The 18,222-nt window shown below is 46.8% G+C and overlaps 1 protein-coding gene across 3 annotated transcripts in view; it reads right to left on the reverse strand.

The window, feature by feature from the left end:
- Tmem181 (transmembrane protein 181) overlaps positions 1–7,181 on the reverse strand; it is a 52,596-nt gene extending 45,415 nt beyond the window's left edge. The window contains exon 1 of one of the 3 annotated variants that reach the window (XM_010625236.2): positions 7,082–7,181. In XM_010625236.2, coding sequence (XP_010623538.1) covers positions 7,082–7,089 — 8 coding nt within the window. In that variant the 5' untranslated portion in view covers positions 7,090–7,181. Of the gene's footprint in view, positions 1–883; positions 995–6,597; positions 6,813–7,081 lie in introns of those variants that run through there. The other 2 variants (XM_033763285.1, XM_010625238.3) reach the window with 2 other exon arrangements.
- Between the last annotated feature and the right edge of the window lie 11,041 nt (positions 7,182–18,222).

Genomic DNA, 18,222 nt, shown 5'->3' on the forward strand with positions numbered 1-18,222 from the left:
AAAAAAAAAAAAAAAAAGAAAATGTGGGGTTTTTAAAATACAATGGAGTACTACTCTGCCATAAAGAAGGATAAACGAGATATTTTTAGGCAAATGGATGCACCCTGAGACATACTTTTAAGTGAAACAAATCAAACACATATGTTTAAATATGGCATTGCTTCTCTTGTATGAGAAACTAAAAGTGCAAATAACATCCAAAATGAATGTGAGATATTGGAAAATAGGCAGAAAATGTGCAGATGGAAAGGGGATCGTGGGTGGGAGGGAATAGAAGGAAAAAATGGAAACAAAGCTTTTGTAAATAAGGAGTGGAAGAGGGTTTGAATGGCGGGGAAGGGAATGGAGAAAAAAACCAAGAATCAAGATATATCATGTACAGGTGCAATGTGATCATTATGTATAACAAAAGTATCAATAAAATTAACTAAAAAAAAAAAAAGAGTAAAGACAGAATTGAGCAAGCAGCCTTTGCCTGATCTGCAGAGACCAGCTTGGTGAAGACACCTGCACATGTCCCTCTCCTGACCCAAGTACCACTGATGGCCCTGCCTCCTGCCCATCTCAGCTGCCCACCAAAATGTGTTCCTAATTACCTAGTTGGCTTAGCCTGAGACAGGACAAGTCAGTGACCAAGATGACCTGTCACCCTCAACAATCAGATCAACAGGAAGATATTTCTGCACCCGGTAGAGTCAAGACCATGATGCAGAATACACACACGGCCCACCACAAAAGGCTTCTAACCCACAGGCTGCACATCACCTCCACGTTACGACTACCATGAGCTTTTTGAAATTCTCCAGCCCCAGATTCTGGGTGCCATGTTTTGTGGGTGCTCCAAACCCCGTCTATTAGCTTCTTGGCTAATTGTTCTTCCTACCTTCAGGTATCATCTGCAGGCTCCCTGCCTGCTCCCATCTCACTATGAAATGTGGGGTTTAAGACAGTTTCACTCAGAAGTCCCACATCATTTCATGGTCAACAGGTTGAAAACTGAACTTCCTAAAAGACAAAATAACATAAATGAAAAACCTGTTTCCACTCCCCACTTCCTGCCTCTGTCCTTTCATTTCCATGTCCTAAAACCTTGAAGTCATCTTGGATGTCCCCTTCTGTTTATCCCACACATCAAGGCAGCCAGGGATAGGGGAGTCCCTGTTCCCCAAATCCTCTCCATTCCCAGCACTCTCTGTCCAGGCTCTCAAGAACTGCCAAAATTATTACCACTGCCTCCCCCAACCATTCCATTGTGGGCTTTTTGGTTTTGGTTCTTTTGTGGTACTGAAGATTGAATCCAGTGCCTTTGCAGTGAGCTACAACCCTAAACCCTGGCCCCTCCTTTTTATTTTGAGATACGGTCTTGCTAAATCGCCTGGGCTGAGCGTGAATTTGTGATCCTCTTGTCTCAGCTTCCCAGAGTGCTGGAGTTACAGGCATGCAGAACACCTGGCTCTACTGTGGTTTTCACAGCCCCTATAACAGCGCACACCTCAACAAAGAAAGCCTATGATAGCTCCCTGCTGCCAACTCAGTCAAGTTTAAGCTCCTTACTAGTGTTTTCAGGTGCCCCAAACCCTTCCCTACAGTTCCGATTCAACCTTCCTACCGCCCTGTGTGTATAACTCACGAGTCACTACCTCCTACAATCATCACTATGTCTGCTGAGGGGGGAACCATGAGCACTCTCATCTTCCACAGGAGAAGGCCAGACTTAGGTGGCTTAGGTGACTCGCCCCAGGGCACAGAGCTATTAAGTAGCAACATCCCAACTGAGCAATAGACTTCAGAGCTTAAAAGCCATCATGCTTCCCAACACTGGCCCCTCACACAGCTCTGCTGGTTTGAAACTGTCTTCTCCCCACCAGACCATCTAAATTCTACCCTTCCTTCAAGTGCATCTGTGTGTCCCACCTGCTGCATGGTGAACTGGCCACCCACATCTTTAGACCATTACAACAGGTGTGTCCTTCTCTGTGGCTGAGTACCTAAAGGCAAAGCACCACCCTGCCTGTGATGGCACCAGGCATGGCACATGGTAGGCATTCAAAACACAGCCACCAGATCAACTGCCTCCTATTCCAGGTTTTCACGCAGTGTCCTCAGGCTGGAGGTGAGATGCCAGGGGAGGCAGGGACTGCCCATTACCCCCTACACCCCAGCCAAGGCAGCATGCCTGCTGAAGTCTACTATCCACCTGACCAGGGTGCAGCTGCTTCAGTTCCTTCAGAGGAGCTCCCATTTTCACCTTGGATGTCATCTCCTGCCTTCCAGTGTAGACTCTTCAGCCTTCAGTCACAGACCCATCCACCTCCTGATACAGATTCCGGCAGGACACTGCAGTGAGCTCCAGACTTTTGACCAAATACTTTGGTCTCCAGTGTACAGACAGATCCTCTGCACTGTTCCTCATCTCTCCCTCCTATGCAGGTTCCTTGAGATCCATAAAAACAGCCACAGGATAGCCAGGCGTGGTGGCGCACACCTGTAATCCCAGCACTCGGGAGGCTAAGGCAGGAGGATCGCTGTAGTTCAAGACCAGCCTGGGCTACATAGTAAATTCCAGGTTAGTCTCAACTACATAGGAAGGCCTTGTTTCAAAAAAAGAAAAACAGCCACAAGAAGAGGGTGGGAGCCCTGGCCATGCACACATGGGCCTGTGGACAGAAAGACTACAAGTTGGGCAGGAGTGGGGTGGGTGGGGAATTCGAGAAAACATCTCAGGGTATTGACTTTAATAAGAGGAGAAAGCAAGCACCAGCAATTGCCACCTATACCCCAACCAGTACCTGAAGCCAGCACCCTGACCACTTCAGTCCTACACAGGTGATATCACCCAGGATGTGGAAGGCTTGTGAACAAGATATATTTTATTTCACCTCATCATGCTACCAATTTAGTAGGTAGATATGACTGAGCATACTCCAGTATTCCCAACTTTGTTAAACTGATATCCAGATTTCCCACTTTAGAATTTAGTAATTAGGATCTAAGTGCTGGAAAAAGATTTTAAATCTCTGAGCCTGTTCTTACATTTTAGTGAGGATTTTATTCTGGTCACAACTGAAGTAAAAACAGTATCGTCTTTGGTTCAGGCACTGGCCTTTCAGGCTATCAGTTTGGCTCCCCCAATTTCTAATGCTATGGATGTGAGCAATCTAAACACCCTTCCAGGGCCTCAGTTTCCTGCAAAAAGATCAGCAGAATATTTATGGGGAAGCTGGGAAGTGTAATGAATTTTTTTTTAAAAAAAGTGTTTCAAACAGTGGTGAGAAGGTAGCAAAAACTCAATCATGTTGGTTTTTAGAAGTCATGGTTGTACTTTTTCTCCTCCCTGTAGTATGGCAGGAGGGGTCTCACTATGTTGCCCAGGCTGGCCTCAAACACCTAGGCTCAAGCAATCTTCTTGCCTCAGCCTCCTAAGTAGCAGGAACCACAAGTACCCAGCTTCTCCATTTCTTATTTGTGAAAAATGTCTTCACTGGCACAATAGCTCTGAAGACCCACTGTATAAAGTGCACTCTCCTCTACCTCCAGCTAAGGAAGGAAAGGTATTCCTTCATGCACACTACTTGCTATCACACTAAGGGCTTGAGTGGGGGAAGGTATTACCAGGCCATTTCACATATGGGGATAAAGGCTGACATGGGGTCCCAGGCAGCAGGAGGTGGAGGTGGACCTGGAATTCACCAGTGCACACCAACTAACACGCTCCTGTACACCAAAATCTTAGCTTTTAAAATATCCTACCATTAATGAGTTCTAAGAAGAAACTTCAGAGGGGAAGAACAAAATAAGTCTGAAATTTCAATCAGCCAAAGTGAATATAATACTAATAATTTCTTTAGCTACTCAAGAATTTATTAGGCTTCAAAGATGACATTATGTGAACACTCAAAGTCCAACAAGCCACACATATCGTAACAAGCAATGTTTCAGGGCTTTAGGAAGTGTAAGCTCATCTGTATCCTTTCCAAGCCACAAGTTCAATGGCTCACATTTAGGAGCTGCCCAGGCCAAAAGGAACACGGAAGCAGGCCAGGTGTCAGTCAGTACACCTGATCTCCACACAGGAAGTACTGGGCATGGCTCCAACCCAGCACCAGGCATTGCAGCCTGAAGGTCCTGAAGCCAGGTAGGGAGCCCTCTCCGCTATAGCCCTGCAGGTAACCTGGGGCACACCACCCTACCTCTAGGACCTCAGATTCCTGAACTGTTTCACTCACAAAACATGAACCCCACTGTCTGTGGCTGCTGTGAGGAAGAATCCTTTATCTTGTGTGGCTGTAGAGGATAGTGAACAAGAGGCTAAGAGCATAGGCCCTAGAGCCCAACCACCTGGGTTTCTCAGCTGAGATTTATAGCTTGACCCTGAGAAACTTACTCCACTCCTCCGCACCTCAGTTTCCTGTAAAACTGGGATAAGCGAGTCTTCCTCACAGGAGAGTGACAGTGAGGTTTTCATGAAATGATGTGCAGTGATACAGCAGTACTTGGTGCACAGTCAACCCTCAAGCAGTTCTCTTATTTCTGGAGATCATTTTGGTTCAGAAATATATGAATATGAATATATAAATATGGAGGTGTGAACAAAGACAGTGAATATTTAAGTAAAAATTTAAAAAATATATTACAGTAAAAGACATCAGTAACCACCCTTGAAATACTCCCTCTTGCTTCAAATCCACTTATCTCATCATTCTTGTCTCTTTCTGGAGCAGTGCTAAAGTCATCTTTCATGTCTTTTCATGCCTTGATGTCCTGAGTCAATTAAAAACATTTACAGCAAGTTCTGTCAAATAAAAACATTATGATGTGTCTTCATCTACCTTAAAAACCAGATCTGCCACAGTGCAATTTGTGGCTCTTCCCAAAAGCCAAAATGACCATGAAAGATAAACATTTTGAATCAGAGCAGTATATCACAGCAGCCACAACAGCACTCCCCAAAAAAAAAGACTCCCAGAACTGCTTCAGAAGGTGGCAAGAATAATGAGACAAATGCGTTTGAAGTGAGGGGAGGTATTCTGAGAGGGATTAACAGTATGTCTTTTACGGTTAAAAAAAACTTTTAAATGTAAGCATTCTCCATATTTTGTGAAAAAAATATATATACATACACATTCAAAGACACGCAATCCTACGTAAACTCATAACCCTAAATAACTCTAAGATTGCAGGAACAGACTACTGACACAGGCCTGGTGGCCTCTCAGGCACCCAGGGGGCCCTGAAGCCACAGCAGGCTCCACCTTGATTAATTTGTTGCTAGCAAAAGAGTGGTCTAACATTCTTCTGCACAAAAATGCCCCCAGAATAAGAGACATGTGAAATGCACTTAAAAAATGACTTGCAGTGCCTAGCAAGAAACATACAATGCCAACTTACCGACACATGCAGAGTAATGCCACAGTAAGAACCAAAGTAACCAATGAACATTGAGAAAGTCTCAGTTGCAATGGGCCCCAGAGCTCAAACAGGAAGCCAAGGTGACAACTATTCAAGATTGTGCCCCACACTGATCTGTAGCCTTGGCATCTCTCCTATTCCTGGCAGTAACACAAAAGGGATGGAGGTGGCAGGAAACTCCAGGGTAAAGCTATAAAAATTCGGCACACTTTCTTCTGGCTGATTTTGATGACAATCTCTCCTGCCTTTCTTAAAAGCGTAGCCTGGGCCAAATGTGAGCAGGGAGGACACCAGGCCAGCATCTGCAGCTCCTAAGTGTGGGCCGGCTGCCTTTGCTCCTCCAGGCAGCCCTCTTCCCTCCCACCCCTTCCTTCCCAGGCTGTCCTTCCCACTCTAGCCCTTCTTCTCTCCAAGATCGCCCTGACCCTATCAGGTACTGAAATCCAGGACACAATTTCAGACGCTCAGGCTTGACATTCAGTAAGGTTTTATTTGCTGTGCTGCCAAAAACCTCTCTGTAATTCCCAGATCGGGCCACTCTGAACCCTGGACCGCAGTGGCTATCTGACATCCAGATATCCACACCCCAACCTTCTGCCTGACAGATCCAGAGGGAGGGTAACCTGGGATAACCACTGTGGGTGACAAGTGCTCCATTCAAGCTTTGGGCTGCAGTTCTTCCCTAAAACCTTTCCTCAGTGGTGGCTTCCCTTCCACTTAGCGCCACGTGCTGTAACAGACAGTGTAAGCAGGAGCCCCCAGTTGCAGTACAGGCCAAGACCCAAACCCCACACACACTGTTTCCCATAGGAAGGGGATTAGGACAGGAATCTCACAGCTGTGCAGAAGGAAGAGGTCGTCTGTGAGAGGACCCCTGAAATATGCAGCAGGTGCCACTCCACATGGGCCACAAACCCACCAAGGCACAGGTCCCTCAGAGTTCCCAGAGGTGACAAAAACGCACCAGAAGGCTGTCCCTGGAGTTACTATTTCTTTTAAATAAAAGAACGATCTTCAAAATATCCACTTGCAGGTCTGACATTTTGAGAGTTAGTTCTCCATCATGGTGAGTGTCCAAAGCCAAACTTCCAAGGAAGCAGAAGCAGGGGAAAGTATCTTTCTACCACAGGCGCTTAAACTGAAGCAATCCCCACCCCACACGGTTTTTCTGTCTCTAGAACCCCATACCTGAGTTGCTCACAGTCCTGTACGTGCCCGCTCCACAAACCTCGAAAATTAGAGCTCTCCTCAGGATAAACCTCCTGTAACTCCACTAGGCGAGAGCCCTCCTTTTAATCTCCTTTCCACAAGGCCCCTGGGGGACACTCGGGTGACGTGCAGGGTCCAAAGGCTGCTTTGGGGACAGTGTCCATGGGTACCTAGCAAGGTTTTTCCTCATTAAAGCTTCTGTACTTCACGGAGGGACTCAAACCCAAAGTCAGCAGATTGTACAACTCATAAAACTCAACATCCCAGAAATCCACCGAAGCCCTGCCGGCCCGCGCGCCCACGTCACCAGGCGCCACCGGCCTGGACTGCAGGTCCAACCTCAGCGGGAGCCACCTTCTCGGTTCGCCGGGACAGGCCCCCGCTGGTCACCCCGACCTCTCCGGGCGTGGGACCCCCCCAACTCCGCGCCCAGGACCCCTGACTCCGCCCGCCTGCCACTCACGGTTCCATCTCCGCTGCCCGCCCCTGGCCCGGCCACCGCTGGCCCCAAGGCTGGAGCCGCAGCCGGAGCCGGAGCAACCGGCCACGGAAAACGCAGCCGAGCGTGACGCACAGTCACGTGCGCGGAAGCGGCGGGCGGGGGCGGAGCCGCCCCTAGCGAGAAGGCTAGTCTGTGAAGGCACACGCGGGCGCTCGCTAGCTTTCCCTCTCGCATCCCATGACTCTGACAACTGCAGAGGCTAGGCGAGGGGACGACAAAGGCGCAGGAATCCCGGGAGGCACACCATCTTTAGAGATCACTCGCTCCCTTATTCTGGAAATCGCTACACAGACATGTTTACTTCCTCTTTTTTCATCCTCCCAAAGGTGAGATGATCATGCATAGAACTTTCAGAATCACTTTAGAGGTGTGGACGCATTATCTCATTGTGTCTTCCGGGCAACCATTAAAAACAAACGCCCTCATTTTCATTTTTTTCCTTCAGTACCGGGGATTGAGTTCAGGACTCTGCGCTTGCGAGTCAAGTTTGGTGCCACTGAGCTAAATCCCCAGCCCCCAAAGTCCTCTTTTTCAGGGCACTTGCTGGTTTCTCTACTGTCCCTGGCTTTACTAGGTTTCTCTACTGTCTCTGGCTCTACTGGTGCCTGCACTTGGGGAATTAAGTCTCCAGAGTACCAGTGACCTTAACCTGCCTTGCCTTGCTAGTGTAGGAGCTTTTAAGTATCAGTCCTGATCTGTCAAACTGAAACACGTATTTTATTTTATTCCCAGTGTTTAAGCAGTGCCATTCTACCACCATCCTCTGTGATGTCACTCTGCCAGCTTTCATTTGTCCTCTTCTTTCCAGGACCTGGCACCCAGCCTAGTACAGAAAGACACCCAGCATAGTGTGTAATGAGCAGATGAGTCAGTTAGATGTGCTGGGGGACTAGCAGTATACCAGCTCATTTTCTAATAGTTAGAGAATACAGAACATTTGCCCTGAGAAGTAAGAAGGAAGAGGGGTGGTGGCAAGGGCTAGTATAATCTGCAGGTGAGAGGTGGGGAGTGCTCCTGACTTATGGCTAGGTTCAGCAGCTGATTCTGGATTGCTTGAGACTTTCATGGTTCATATTAGTATGGAAAGTCCCAGTCCAGGCAAACCCAGGAAAGTCTCTTAGTGCCAAGCAAACCAGGACAGTCAGTGGCCCTGTTTCTGGCCTATGTTTTTTCTATGAGTTGCTGGGGCAAACTGTCTTAACATTTAAAGAATATCTTACCTTGGTTCCTTTGAAATGAGAACTTGAGAAAATAGTGCTTTTTTTAACTTTGTTGGGAACATGTACAATCTCAGGGAAAGGAAGAGACACTAAAGTAAAGCAGGACATGAGAAGAACACTTTTAAGGGGGGAGCAAGTTGGCCAGAGTTTCAGGGAACACAGCTGGTTGCTTCATCTTGCAAGAGTGCGCCAAAGAAACAGAAACTACTGTGTGCAGAAACAAGCTGTTGGCTCTGTCCTGTTGATAGAACTTGTGTAAATAGTCTGAAATCTACAAAATGTTAAGGAAATATAGAATAACTGCTGTGTTTCACTTCTGTAATTTGCTTTGCCTTGTTTCTTAGGACAAAAATAACAGAGGTTTCACCATTAAAGCCTGAAGGCATGTAGCCCCAGTTTAAAATGTTACGAGATTAACAGGCATCCCCATAGTGAGACCAGATGTTCAAACTGAGATAACAGTTGCCATGCCTTAAGCCCTAAACTTTCTGTGTCACCAGTCCTGCTTTCCTAACCCTGACCGCCCCGCCACTCTTGTAGGCTAGAATAGCTAAAGATAAACATCCTAAAAGAGAATGCTATATTTGGGTTAAAACTGAACTGTCTTGTGACCATAATTTGTGATGGAAACTAAGAGAACTGGAATGTTTTATTGAACTACCTAAAATGAGGTCATGATTGTAAAACTCCTATAAAAGATTGCAACCCAACCCAGGGTCAGTCATTTAGCATAGCCCTTGGTGCAGGCCAACCCTTTGCTAGCAAACTAAATGTTTTTATTTTACCCACTCACTCTTGCATCTCCGTGTGTCATTTACCAGTTCCTTCCACAACACTGTCACCTGTCTCTCGTGGGTCAAAGTCTGACCGACACATCCAGCTGACTTTACATGACCCCTGAAAGCAGCTACAGGGAGTGCCTTAGGGTATGACTCTAGCCATTGTGAGTGAACAAGCTTCTCCCCTGTGAGTCAGCACCCAGGGGCTCCTTGGTCCAGGAGTCTGAAGGGGCAAAGGCTGGGACTGTGTGAGCCTTTGTCAGGACAGCTCAGGTGGGGAGCTCAGGCAGAGAGGGTGGATTTGAGCAGAGTCAGGGGGAGCTGAGGGACCTGCCAACAAAGAAGTGAAGGCTTGGAATTGTCATTAACTTGCAAAATGAGTGGCCTGGGAAAATGTACCACGATTTTAGGGCTCTGCTGAGACTCTGGCAGAGGTCAGAGACCCTGTATCAATGTGACCTTCATGAACACCCACCTGCTGGTAATTTCCTGCTGCTGAATGGGCAGCCTGAGCACAAGAAAGGAGGATTGGTATTGGTAAAAGATAGGGGACAATGAGACAGAAGGACAGAGGACAAATTAGGATAATGGTTCTTAAAATTTGCTGGAAAATTATTTGAGGAGCTTTGAAAACCCACAGTGCCCAGGCTGAGCCCCAAACTAATTAAACCAGATCTAAGGTAGAGCATAGATACCAGTACTAACACTTTTTTTTTTTTTTTTTAGTGGTACCAGGGATAGAACTCAGGACCTTGCACTTGCAAGGCAGGCACGGCACCACTGAGCTAAATGCCTGGCCTCAGATATCAGTACTTTTAAAAGCCCCCTACAAAATTCCAACGTGCAACAGGTTAGATAACCAGTAATTTGAGCATTAGGATCTATGCTGAATAGGCCTCAGCTCCTCCCTGTAGGTCAGTCACATTTCTGCCCTTTGGTTCTATGCATTATCCCTGCACCCTTATAATAAATGCCTCCTTCTGGTTGACAGTAATACTTGGAACCAACAGTCTTAAACACTGCAGTACCATCCGTTCACAAAGCTTCTGGGCAGTCCTGACACAGCTCTCTACCCTGAGAACTACAGCAAAATTATAATTCCAACTGCAGTCTGAAGGAGCAGTGCCGAGCTCTGCAACTGCTTCTGCAGAACCCCAGCTGATCTCCAACAAAAGATTCCATTCTAGCAGGGTGTGGTGACACACACCTGTAATCCCAACAAGTGGGTGGCTGAGGCAGGAAGGTTTTTGCAAGTTTGAGGCCACCAGCTACATAGCAAGTTCAAGACCAGCCTAAACGACATAGTGAGACCTTGTTTCAAGCCCCTCCCCTCCAAGTAGATGCCAATCTGGAGCTCCTGGACCATCTTCTCATGACAGGAGGCACACTTGTCCTTGCCAGAACTTCCAAGAACTCTTTGTTGGCCTGCATCCTACAACGGGGGCTCTCTTCACCCAAGAGCATGGGATGACACACCAGAAACAATTCCAGTCATACTTGATGGATAAATTGAGACATAATTATCTCTAGGTAGAAGCAAAACCCCAGCTGGGCATGGTGGTGTAAACCTGTAATCCCAAGACTTAGGAGGCTAAGACAGGGCAATTGCAAGTTGAAGCCCAGCCTGGGCAACTCAGTGACTTATTGAGACCCTGTCTCAAAAAAAAAAAAAAAAGATCTGGGGAGTAGCTCAGCAAAACTGCATGGCTTCAATCCCCAATACTTTAAGAAAAAAAACAAGAAGCAAAACTCCTCTTCAAGTCCTGAGACGGCTCGAGGCAGAACACAACAGGTGTTGCTTGATGTGCTGCCCTGAGCGCAAATGCAGCTATTTGCTGGTGCCTGGGTGGATGGGTAGAGGAGAATGGACAGAGCAAAGCTGTCCCCATCATAACATTCTTTCCAAGTTCTGCTTGGCCCCTCCTTTCCTGGGAGACAGAGAGGCAGAACCGTGCCCTGCCACCCATGGACCCTCACACCCCAGATGCAGTGCTTACTGGAGCCGTGTTTGTGTGTCTGCACATGAATGTGCCTCTGTGTGCCCCTTACCTTCTGAGATAATTAGCACTTGGTTCCAGCCACCTCCTGCGTAACGAGCCAAGGACTGCTCAACTAGAGTCACCATTTGCTGCAAACTGGCAGTTAGGGAAAGCTGTTAGGCCAGGCAGGGCACGTGATGAGTCTGTTCAGCTGCAAGATCCAGGGTCTCAATGGAAGCCTTTGCTATGGTCTTGAATGTGCAGAACAAGGGGATTTGTTCTAATTTCCTAGGTCTGGCTTCAGCGGTATGACTCAAGTATACAGGATGGGGAGGAAGAGTCATGCGCAGGAGTGCTAGATGGGAAGGTCCACGGGTGAGCATGACAGTGCCCAGGGTTGGGACAAACCCAACAGCATGGCGGGGAGGCCTTTCAGACAGCGAGCCTGGCCTTGCAGTGGTAGCAGCACAGACACCCACCTTTGCCCAGGGCCTGAGGCAGTGGCTTCCTCAAAACCAGCTCCCTGGTGTCTTTTCCTCCTAGAGTAGTCTTGCCAAAGCACTGTCAGCTTGAGACACATGCTGTATTATAAATTACTTCCCTTTCATTGCTCATTTAGACTACAATTAGGGCAACTTATTTTTTAAAGTTATAGAGGCATGCATGCTATTATCTCAGGAATTTCACTTAGGATTTTAAAATTAGTGCTAGAGATAGACGTTATTTTAAAAAGAGGTTGGCAAGGAGTGGGGGGATCTCCTTTGAGAACCAGGATCCTAGGACAATAGGGCCAGCTTTGGCTCAGAGCTGTCTACTGAGGGTGGAGGACAAACCTACACCAATAAGAACAAGAGAATGAACAAGGAGAAGGAGGGAGAAACCAAGACTCCAGCTGGACAAGTTCAGGGCTGTGCCCCAGGAACACATGGATGTGAATGACATTGAAGCTGAAGAAGCCAGGGACCCTGCCTGTCCCCTTGAGTATTGCTCAGCTGGCTTTCAGTTGCCTTCTGCCCACACACCTGCTCTGTGCAGACTGCTCACCACCCTGGGGCAGTGTGGGGTTGCCCCTTGAGGCCTGTCCCTTCTAGGCTATTTCTCTCCTTTAGGGTGACCAACAACCCTGATTTTTCTGGGAGTGGCAGGTTTTTAGCACACTGTACTTTTAGTGGTAAAGCAGGGTGAGTTGGTCACTCTTCTTCTGGTCTTTTAGCTCCAGAGTTGGCAGGTTTCCTCCTCCGGCTAGAGCTGGGCAGAGCCCTTCCGCACCCTAATTCACACACAGCTCCTCCCCAGTCAGCCCCTGATAAGTCTCAGGCTGCTCAGGGGACAAGGTCAAGGTTTCAGGCACTTGTGCTGGGAAGACAGGGCAGAGGGCAGAGATAACTCATCCCCTTCAGACTCACAACTCTATGAGCATCTGCCTTCTGGGTTCTAGAAGTAGAAGGGACTTGAGATCATTCTGTGAAATGTGCATATCAATCTCCAGGAAGTATAATGACTGATCACAGCCAGAACCCACCAGTCCTCCTGTCTTGTTCAGAAAACCTCCAGCTGCTACTTTAGGCAATATTAGTGGACAGGAGCCCACAGCCCAATGTCAACACAGGACCTGGTCTCTTCCAGAAGAGGTTGCTTTGGGTTGAACTGCATCCCTAAGAAGATACTGAAGTCTGAACCACCAGTGCCTATGGAATGTAGCCTTGTTTAGAAATAGGGTCTTTGTAGATATCAAATTAAGATGAAGGCCCTCATTCAAAGTGATGGTGTCCTAAAAAGGGAAATTGGGTGCAAAAATAGATACGCAGAAGGTATATAATGAGAAGATACAGGAAGAAAATGGTCATCTACCAACCAAGGAACATCGGAGGCAACCAGAAGCCAGGAGAGAGGCCACGAACAGATTATCCCTCACCGCCTTCACAGGGAACCACCCTGTGGTTCTGCCAACTCCTTGATTTCAGACTTCCAGCCTTCAGAACTGTGAAAGTGTAAGTCATTTAACTCCTGGTTTGTGGCACTTTCTTACAGTGGCCCCAGCACACTATTGCAGAGCCCCAACCATCACAGGTCTGATTCCATTTGGCAAATGATGCTCTTGCCATTGCTAGAGCTGAGTCAGCACTGTAGCTGGATGAGGACCAGGGCCCCAGGAGGGCAGATAAGGGTGATTCCACCCACTCTGCTCTCCAGGAAATCAAAACCTTTCATTTCCCTTTCTGTTTGGTGCAGGATATAGGGAAGGGGATGAAGAGAGAGAGGGAAGGAAAAGAGAAGGCAAGAAAGAGACAGACAAAAGGGAGGGAGGGAAAAGAAAAGAGAAGAACAGAAAGAGAAAAAGATAAGAAAAGAAGAAAGAAATGTAAAGTGGACCCACCTAGGGTCCATTTTAATTACATAGTAAGGGGAGACCCTGCCAGAGAGGCTCTGAAACCATACATAGGATAAAGAAGTGAAGAATCAGAGAGCAGGCCATCACTGAGGCCAGGGGACGAGAGTTCTAAAAGAAGCCAGGCATGGTGGTACATGCCTGTAATCCCAACACTCTGGGAGGAGGAGGCAGGAGGATCATATGTTCAAGCCCTTGGCTTTTGCACCCACCTGTTTTTGTAAAATAACAATAAAGGGTTAGTATGTAGCTCAGTGTAAAGGCCCTGGGTTCAATCCCCAGTACTGAGGGGAAAAATGTTCTAAAAGAGATTGCCTTCTCAGGTCAAATCCTTTAGGACCATACAGTGTGAAAGGAGCTTATGTTTAGGACACCAGTGACCTAGCAGGAGCATGACATATATGACCAGTTCAAGGATTCCAGGATGATAAGGGGAAGCAAGACAGGGAGGGATGTGCTGCCATGAGCTTTCTTGGGTATGTTCAGACAGGGCGCAAGGAGAGGGGCCTTCTAGCAAGAGACTCTACAGCACCAGGTGGGAAACTCCCCAGGGAGAGAGGAATTGGAGGGGGGCTTATGGTTTGGGTGATACACTCAGCAACAAAGAGGGGACTCTCTGAGTCGGACAGCAGTAGCAGTCTGGATTTTGCTTAGCAGATGCTGGGCACAGTTTCATGAAATATGCAAATAAGCAGATCCAAAATGGCTAAATATATGCTTATTTGGGCTATATGTAAAGCAACTAAATGTGCAAGAATTTGAGTTGGGCCCTGCTTGGCTTTGAACTAATGATCCCGTAACTGAGAAAAGGTTCAATTCTGCTGCCACCAGATAAAGCCAATGACTGGAGAGACAGAGTGACCAGAGGAAAAGAGCTTTATTAATAATAAGCCAACTTGGAAGATGGGGTCAAACATCCTGGTGACCATCTTGCCATCTATCCTAAGCTTGAACCTTTGATGTGACTTTTGCAAGGAGAGGGGTACAGGTCCCAGACAAGTAGACACCAGCACTGTTTATTAATCTTGCTTTGGAGAAGGTCAGCGAGTGCCCCGATCATGTGAATCTCAATACACCTACCTATTCCAAACCCTGTCTCAAAATAAAATAACAAACAATAAAAGAAATTCTGTTGATAAGTTTCTGATTTTTGGTATGGTCCATTCCTGCTGTGTTCTTCTGACTGTGTTGTCACCCCAGGTGTGACCTTGCCCATAGCCAGGGGCCAGGAGTGTTCAGAAAGAGAAAGTGTACCATGTTCCTAGCTGGCCTTGATGTGAGTTTAATCAGTCAAGAAGACAGAAAAGAAAATCTGTCTCAGACAGAGGATTTCATTTGTGCTGGGAAAATTTTTTCTTTACTCTAATAGGCAGCTTCCATCCTAACCTGCTGGGAAGAAGAAAAGAACATGGAAGCCAATATGAAGGGACGAGTTTAAACTAATTATATGGCAGCATGGTAGTGATGCAGCCAGGTTTCCACAGGTTGAAGACAGCATCCAATGTGGCTGGGCTGAGAGAATTTTGTGTGGAGAAAAGGTTATAAGTATATGGGAAGAAGTCAGAAATAGAGGAAGACTGAGAGAAAAGAACAGGAAGGGGGAACAATGGATAGAGGACAGCCGCTGGGTAGGGAGCTACCCACGTGGGTGAAGCGTAGCTGTAAGACACGAGTATGACTGGGGACATAACCCACCCTGAAGTCTACCACTGGGCTCTCATATGTGTATCTGCTCAGGCCCCAGGCCCTAGGCCCACAGCCCATCTGACTGCTATATGACAGCGCCTTTCTCTTCTCAGCCGGATTTGTACATAACTCTTAAATCCTCAAGCACTTAAAGATAAGCATGTGCCAAAGTATGATCGTGCATGCCTGTAATCCTAGCACTGTAGGAAGTTGAAGCAGGAAGACCACAAGTTCAAACCCAGCCAGGCAACTTAGTTAGATTCTATTTCCAGATTAAAAATTAAACAAGGGCCGGGATGCAGCTCAGTGAGAAGGTCCTGGGTTCAATCCTCAGTACCACACACACACACACACACACACACACACACACACACTCTCTCTCACACAGCCAAGCATTAAATTAAGGAAATTATCTTTCTATTTTGAAGTGGTTGTGTTAGAAAATCACAGTCTTGTCAGGGATACTTAATGTCTCTTCTTGTCAAAGGAGAAACAAAAGACAGTTATTAATCATGCAGTATGGGGAAGTATCATCAGTAACTTGAATCCTCTGAAATGTTTACACAAGTAGACAAGTCAGGCAGGGGGTAGAGACCTGGGTCTACCTTAAATAGAAACACTGTTCTCTGACCTTAAACTTGACTGTCACCTGCCTACATGTATTAATCCAAAGAGGGAGGCTGGCCAGCCTGGAAATGTGCAAAGGGGAACCAGCCAAGGTCATTATTAACAGTGGCCACTGAGCTTTGAGTCATGAGCCAAGGCTGTGCCTGCAAATACTCTGGCCTATTGGCAAGTCATCGAGGGAGGAGATGGGCACAAACTCTCTCCAGCCTGCTGCTCCAAGTCACTCCACTCACCCTCAGGGTTCCCCATCCCAGCCAAAATCCAGTCCAGGCCAATTAAAGAAGAATCCATGAGAACAGACCCCAGATAGCTACCCACACCACCACATAGGTGCTTCTGATGTGCAGCCAGCAACACCAGCCCTTGATTAACACATCCCACACCCACATGAAGCTACATCAGCCAGGAAATAAGCCAGCATTCTGGACATTCCTTCAAAGCTTGGTCACTGTGAAGCCTCTGCTGAAACAGCTTCTCCCTTCTGTGTGCTGCTACCAGCAAGATGGAGGGCCAGCCCCAGGCCCTGATGAGCTCACCAAAGTGAAGAAATGTTGCTTCCAGAAACCTGGGATGTAGATGGGCATCCTTTCTGTGGCCACTTCATTACTACCATGTTTTATAGAAGAAAATAAGAGAAACAATATGCAGATTAGTAGACTGGTGAACCACAGATTTTTAAAGACAGGGCTTTAAAGGAACATGGCTATCACCCTTCAGGCCCTTGAACCCTTAACGGTTTAAGCCAGGGGCTGGCTGGCTGCCTGATGGACATGCATTCCCTCACTTCCCTCCTGAGAGAACCCAATGTGCTCGCTATCCAGTCTTTTCTTGAAGACCTAGACCTTAGGGAAAACTGGCTCCACCTCTAGCTCCTGGGGTGCTCTGCTGTGCCACTGCTGTGGTCTACTTCTATCCTCTCACTAGTATGTGCTCTGGAGAGGGCAAGCAGCCTTGTTCCCATCATGACAAAGGAGTCAGTTTTCTTTTAAGCTTTCCATTGGAGCACAGTGCACGAACACAGAAGTATGTACAAGCCCTGCATCCAGCTGGTTACATATTTACCAGCTAGATACATCTGTATGACTGGCACCCAAACCCAGGAGCAGAACATTACCAGCACCTTCTGACCTGCCCAGTCTTGTTCCTCCAGGGTAATCTCATCCTGACCTCCAATAGTATGGAGTCATTTTGCCTGTTTTATTCTTTTTATAGAAAGGGAATCTAACTGTATGTACCCTTTGTCTGGCTTCTTTTGCTCAACGTTTTTTTGGCTGCTGCTTGATTGTTGTGTGTAGCTGTGATTCTACTTTATTGCTCTATAATATAATCAATTGTGGAAGAAGGCAAATATATCCATTCTATTGCTGATGAGTACTTGGCTAGTTTCCAGCTTAGGAGGATTACAACTTGTACTGTTACGAATATTTCCATACATGTCTTCTGATGGGCATCTGCATGCATTTCTGTAGGGTATTCAGATGAGAGGAAATGCTGGGCCAAAGGGAGTGTATATGTTGGACTTTAGTAAATACTGCCAAACAATTTCCTACAGTAATTACACAAATTTGCATCCCTCCACAGCATATGAAAGTTCCATGTCCTTTTCAACACATGCTTCTTCTTCATTGTTACCATTGTGAGGGAGTGTAGAGGAGATTCAAGGAATTTTGTTGTAGACTTCAAGTTATTTTTTTCTTTCCGAGAGAGCCACGAAAAGCCAGCCCGAGAATGAGAAGCAACAGTCTAATGGTTATTGCTACCAAATTTAAAAATGAAAGAACTTGGTTACATCATGATGCCACTGGATTAACGAACTTGATCCATTACAGGGGCGCCTCAGATAATGAACTTATTCTTTCCACGATTCTGATCACAAACCCAATTAGATAAGAACCAAATTGAATTCCCCCATAAAGTCAGCATTGGGCCTTACTGTCCAAACTGGTTTGCTTTGGTTGTTACCTGGAGCTGAAAGCATCTTTAGTGTTATCTTCACAGAGCACTTGAGTCTCACGGCATACTTGTGAAGGGCAGTGTTACAGGCTTCATTGGTCTGATGTGGAAATTGATCATATGGTGAAATTCAGTCATTCACCCAAAGCAAAGGAATTCATGAAGGACTGAGTTGAGATATAGACCCCAGGATTTCAGCTCCTAGCCTACTCTTTTCCCACCCCTTTTTCCCCTGGCAGGGAATACTATTTTGTCCTGTCTCATTTTGAGGAAATAACCCATGAGTCCTCTGACCACATAGCTGCAGCTTTTCAGCTGCAGATTACGGCAGATTACATAACTGACATGCACACAGCCCTCCCAGCTGTGTGCATATGGTCCACTGGTTTTCCTTTGAAAGCAGGTCATTAGCAGCTATGTTCATTACTTTGTCCTGTTACAAGGAACTGTCAACCATGTGAGATGAGTC

Source organism: Fukomys damarensis, unplaced genomic scaffold (assembly GCF_012274545.1).
Source record: "Fukomys damarensis isolate Sample0158 unplaced genomic scaffold, DMR_v1.0_HiC HiC_scaffold_14, whole genome shotgun sequence".
NCBI classification, from domain to species: domain Eukaryota; kingdom Metazoa; phylum Chordata; class Mammalia; order Rodentia; family Bathyergidae; genus Fukomys; species Fukomys damarensis.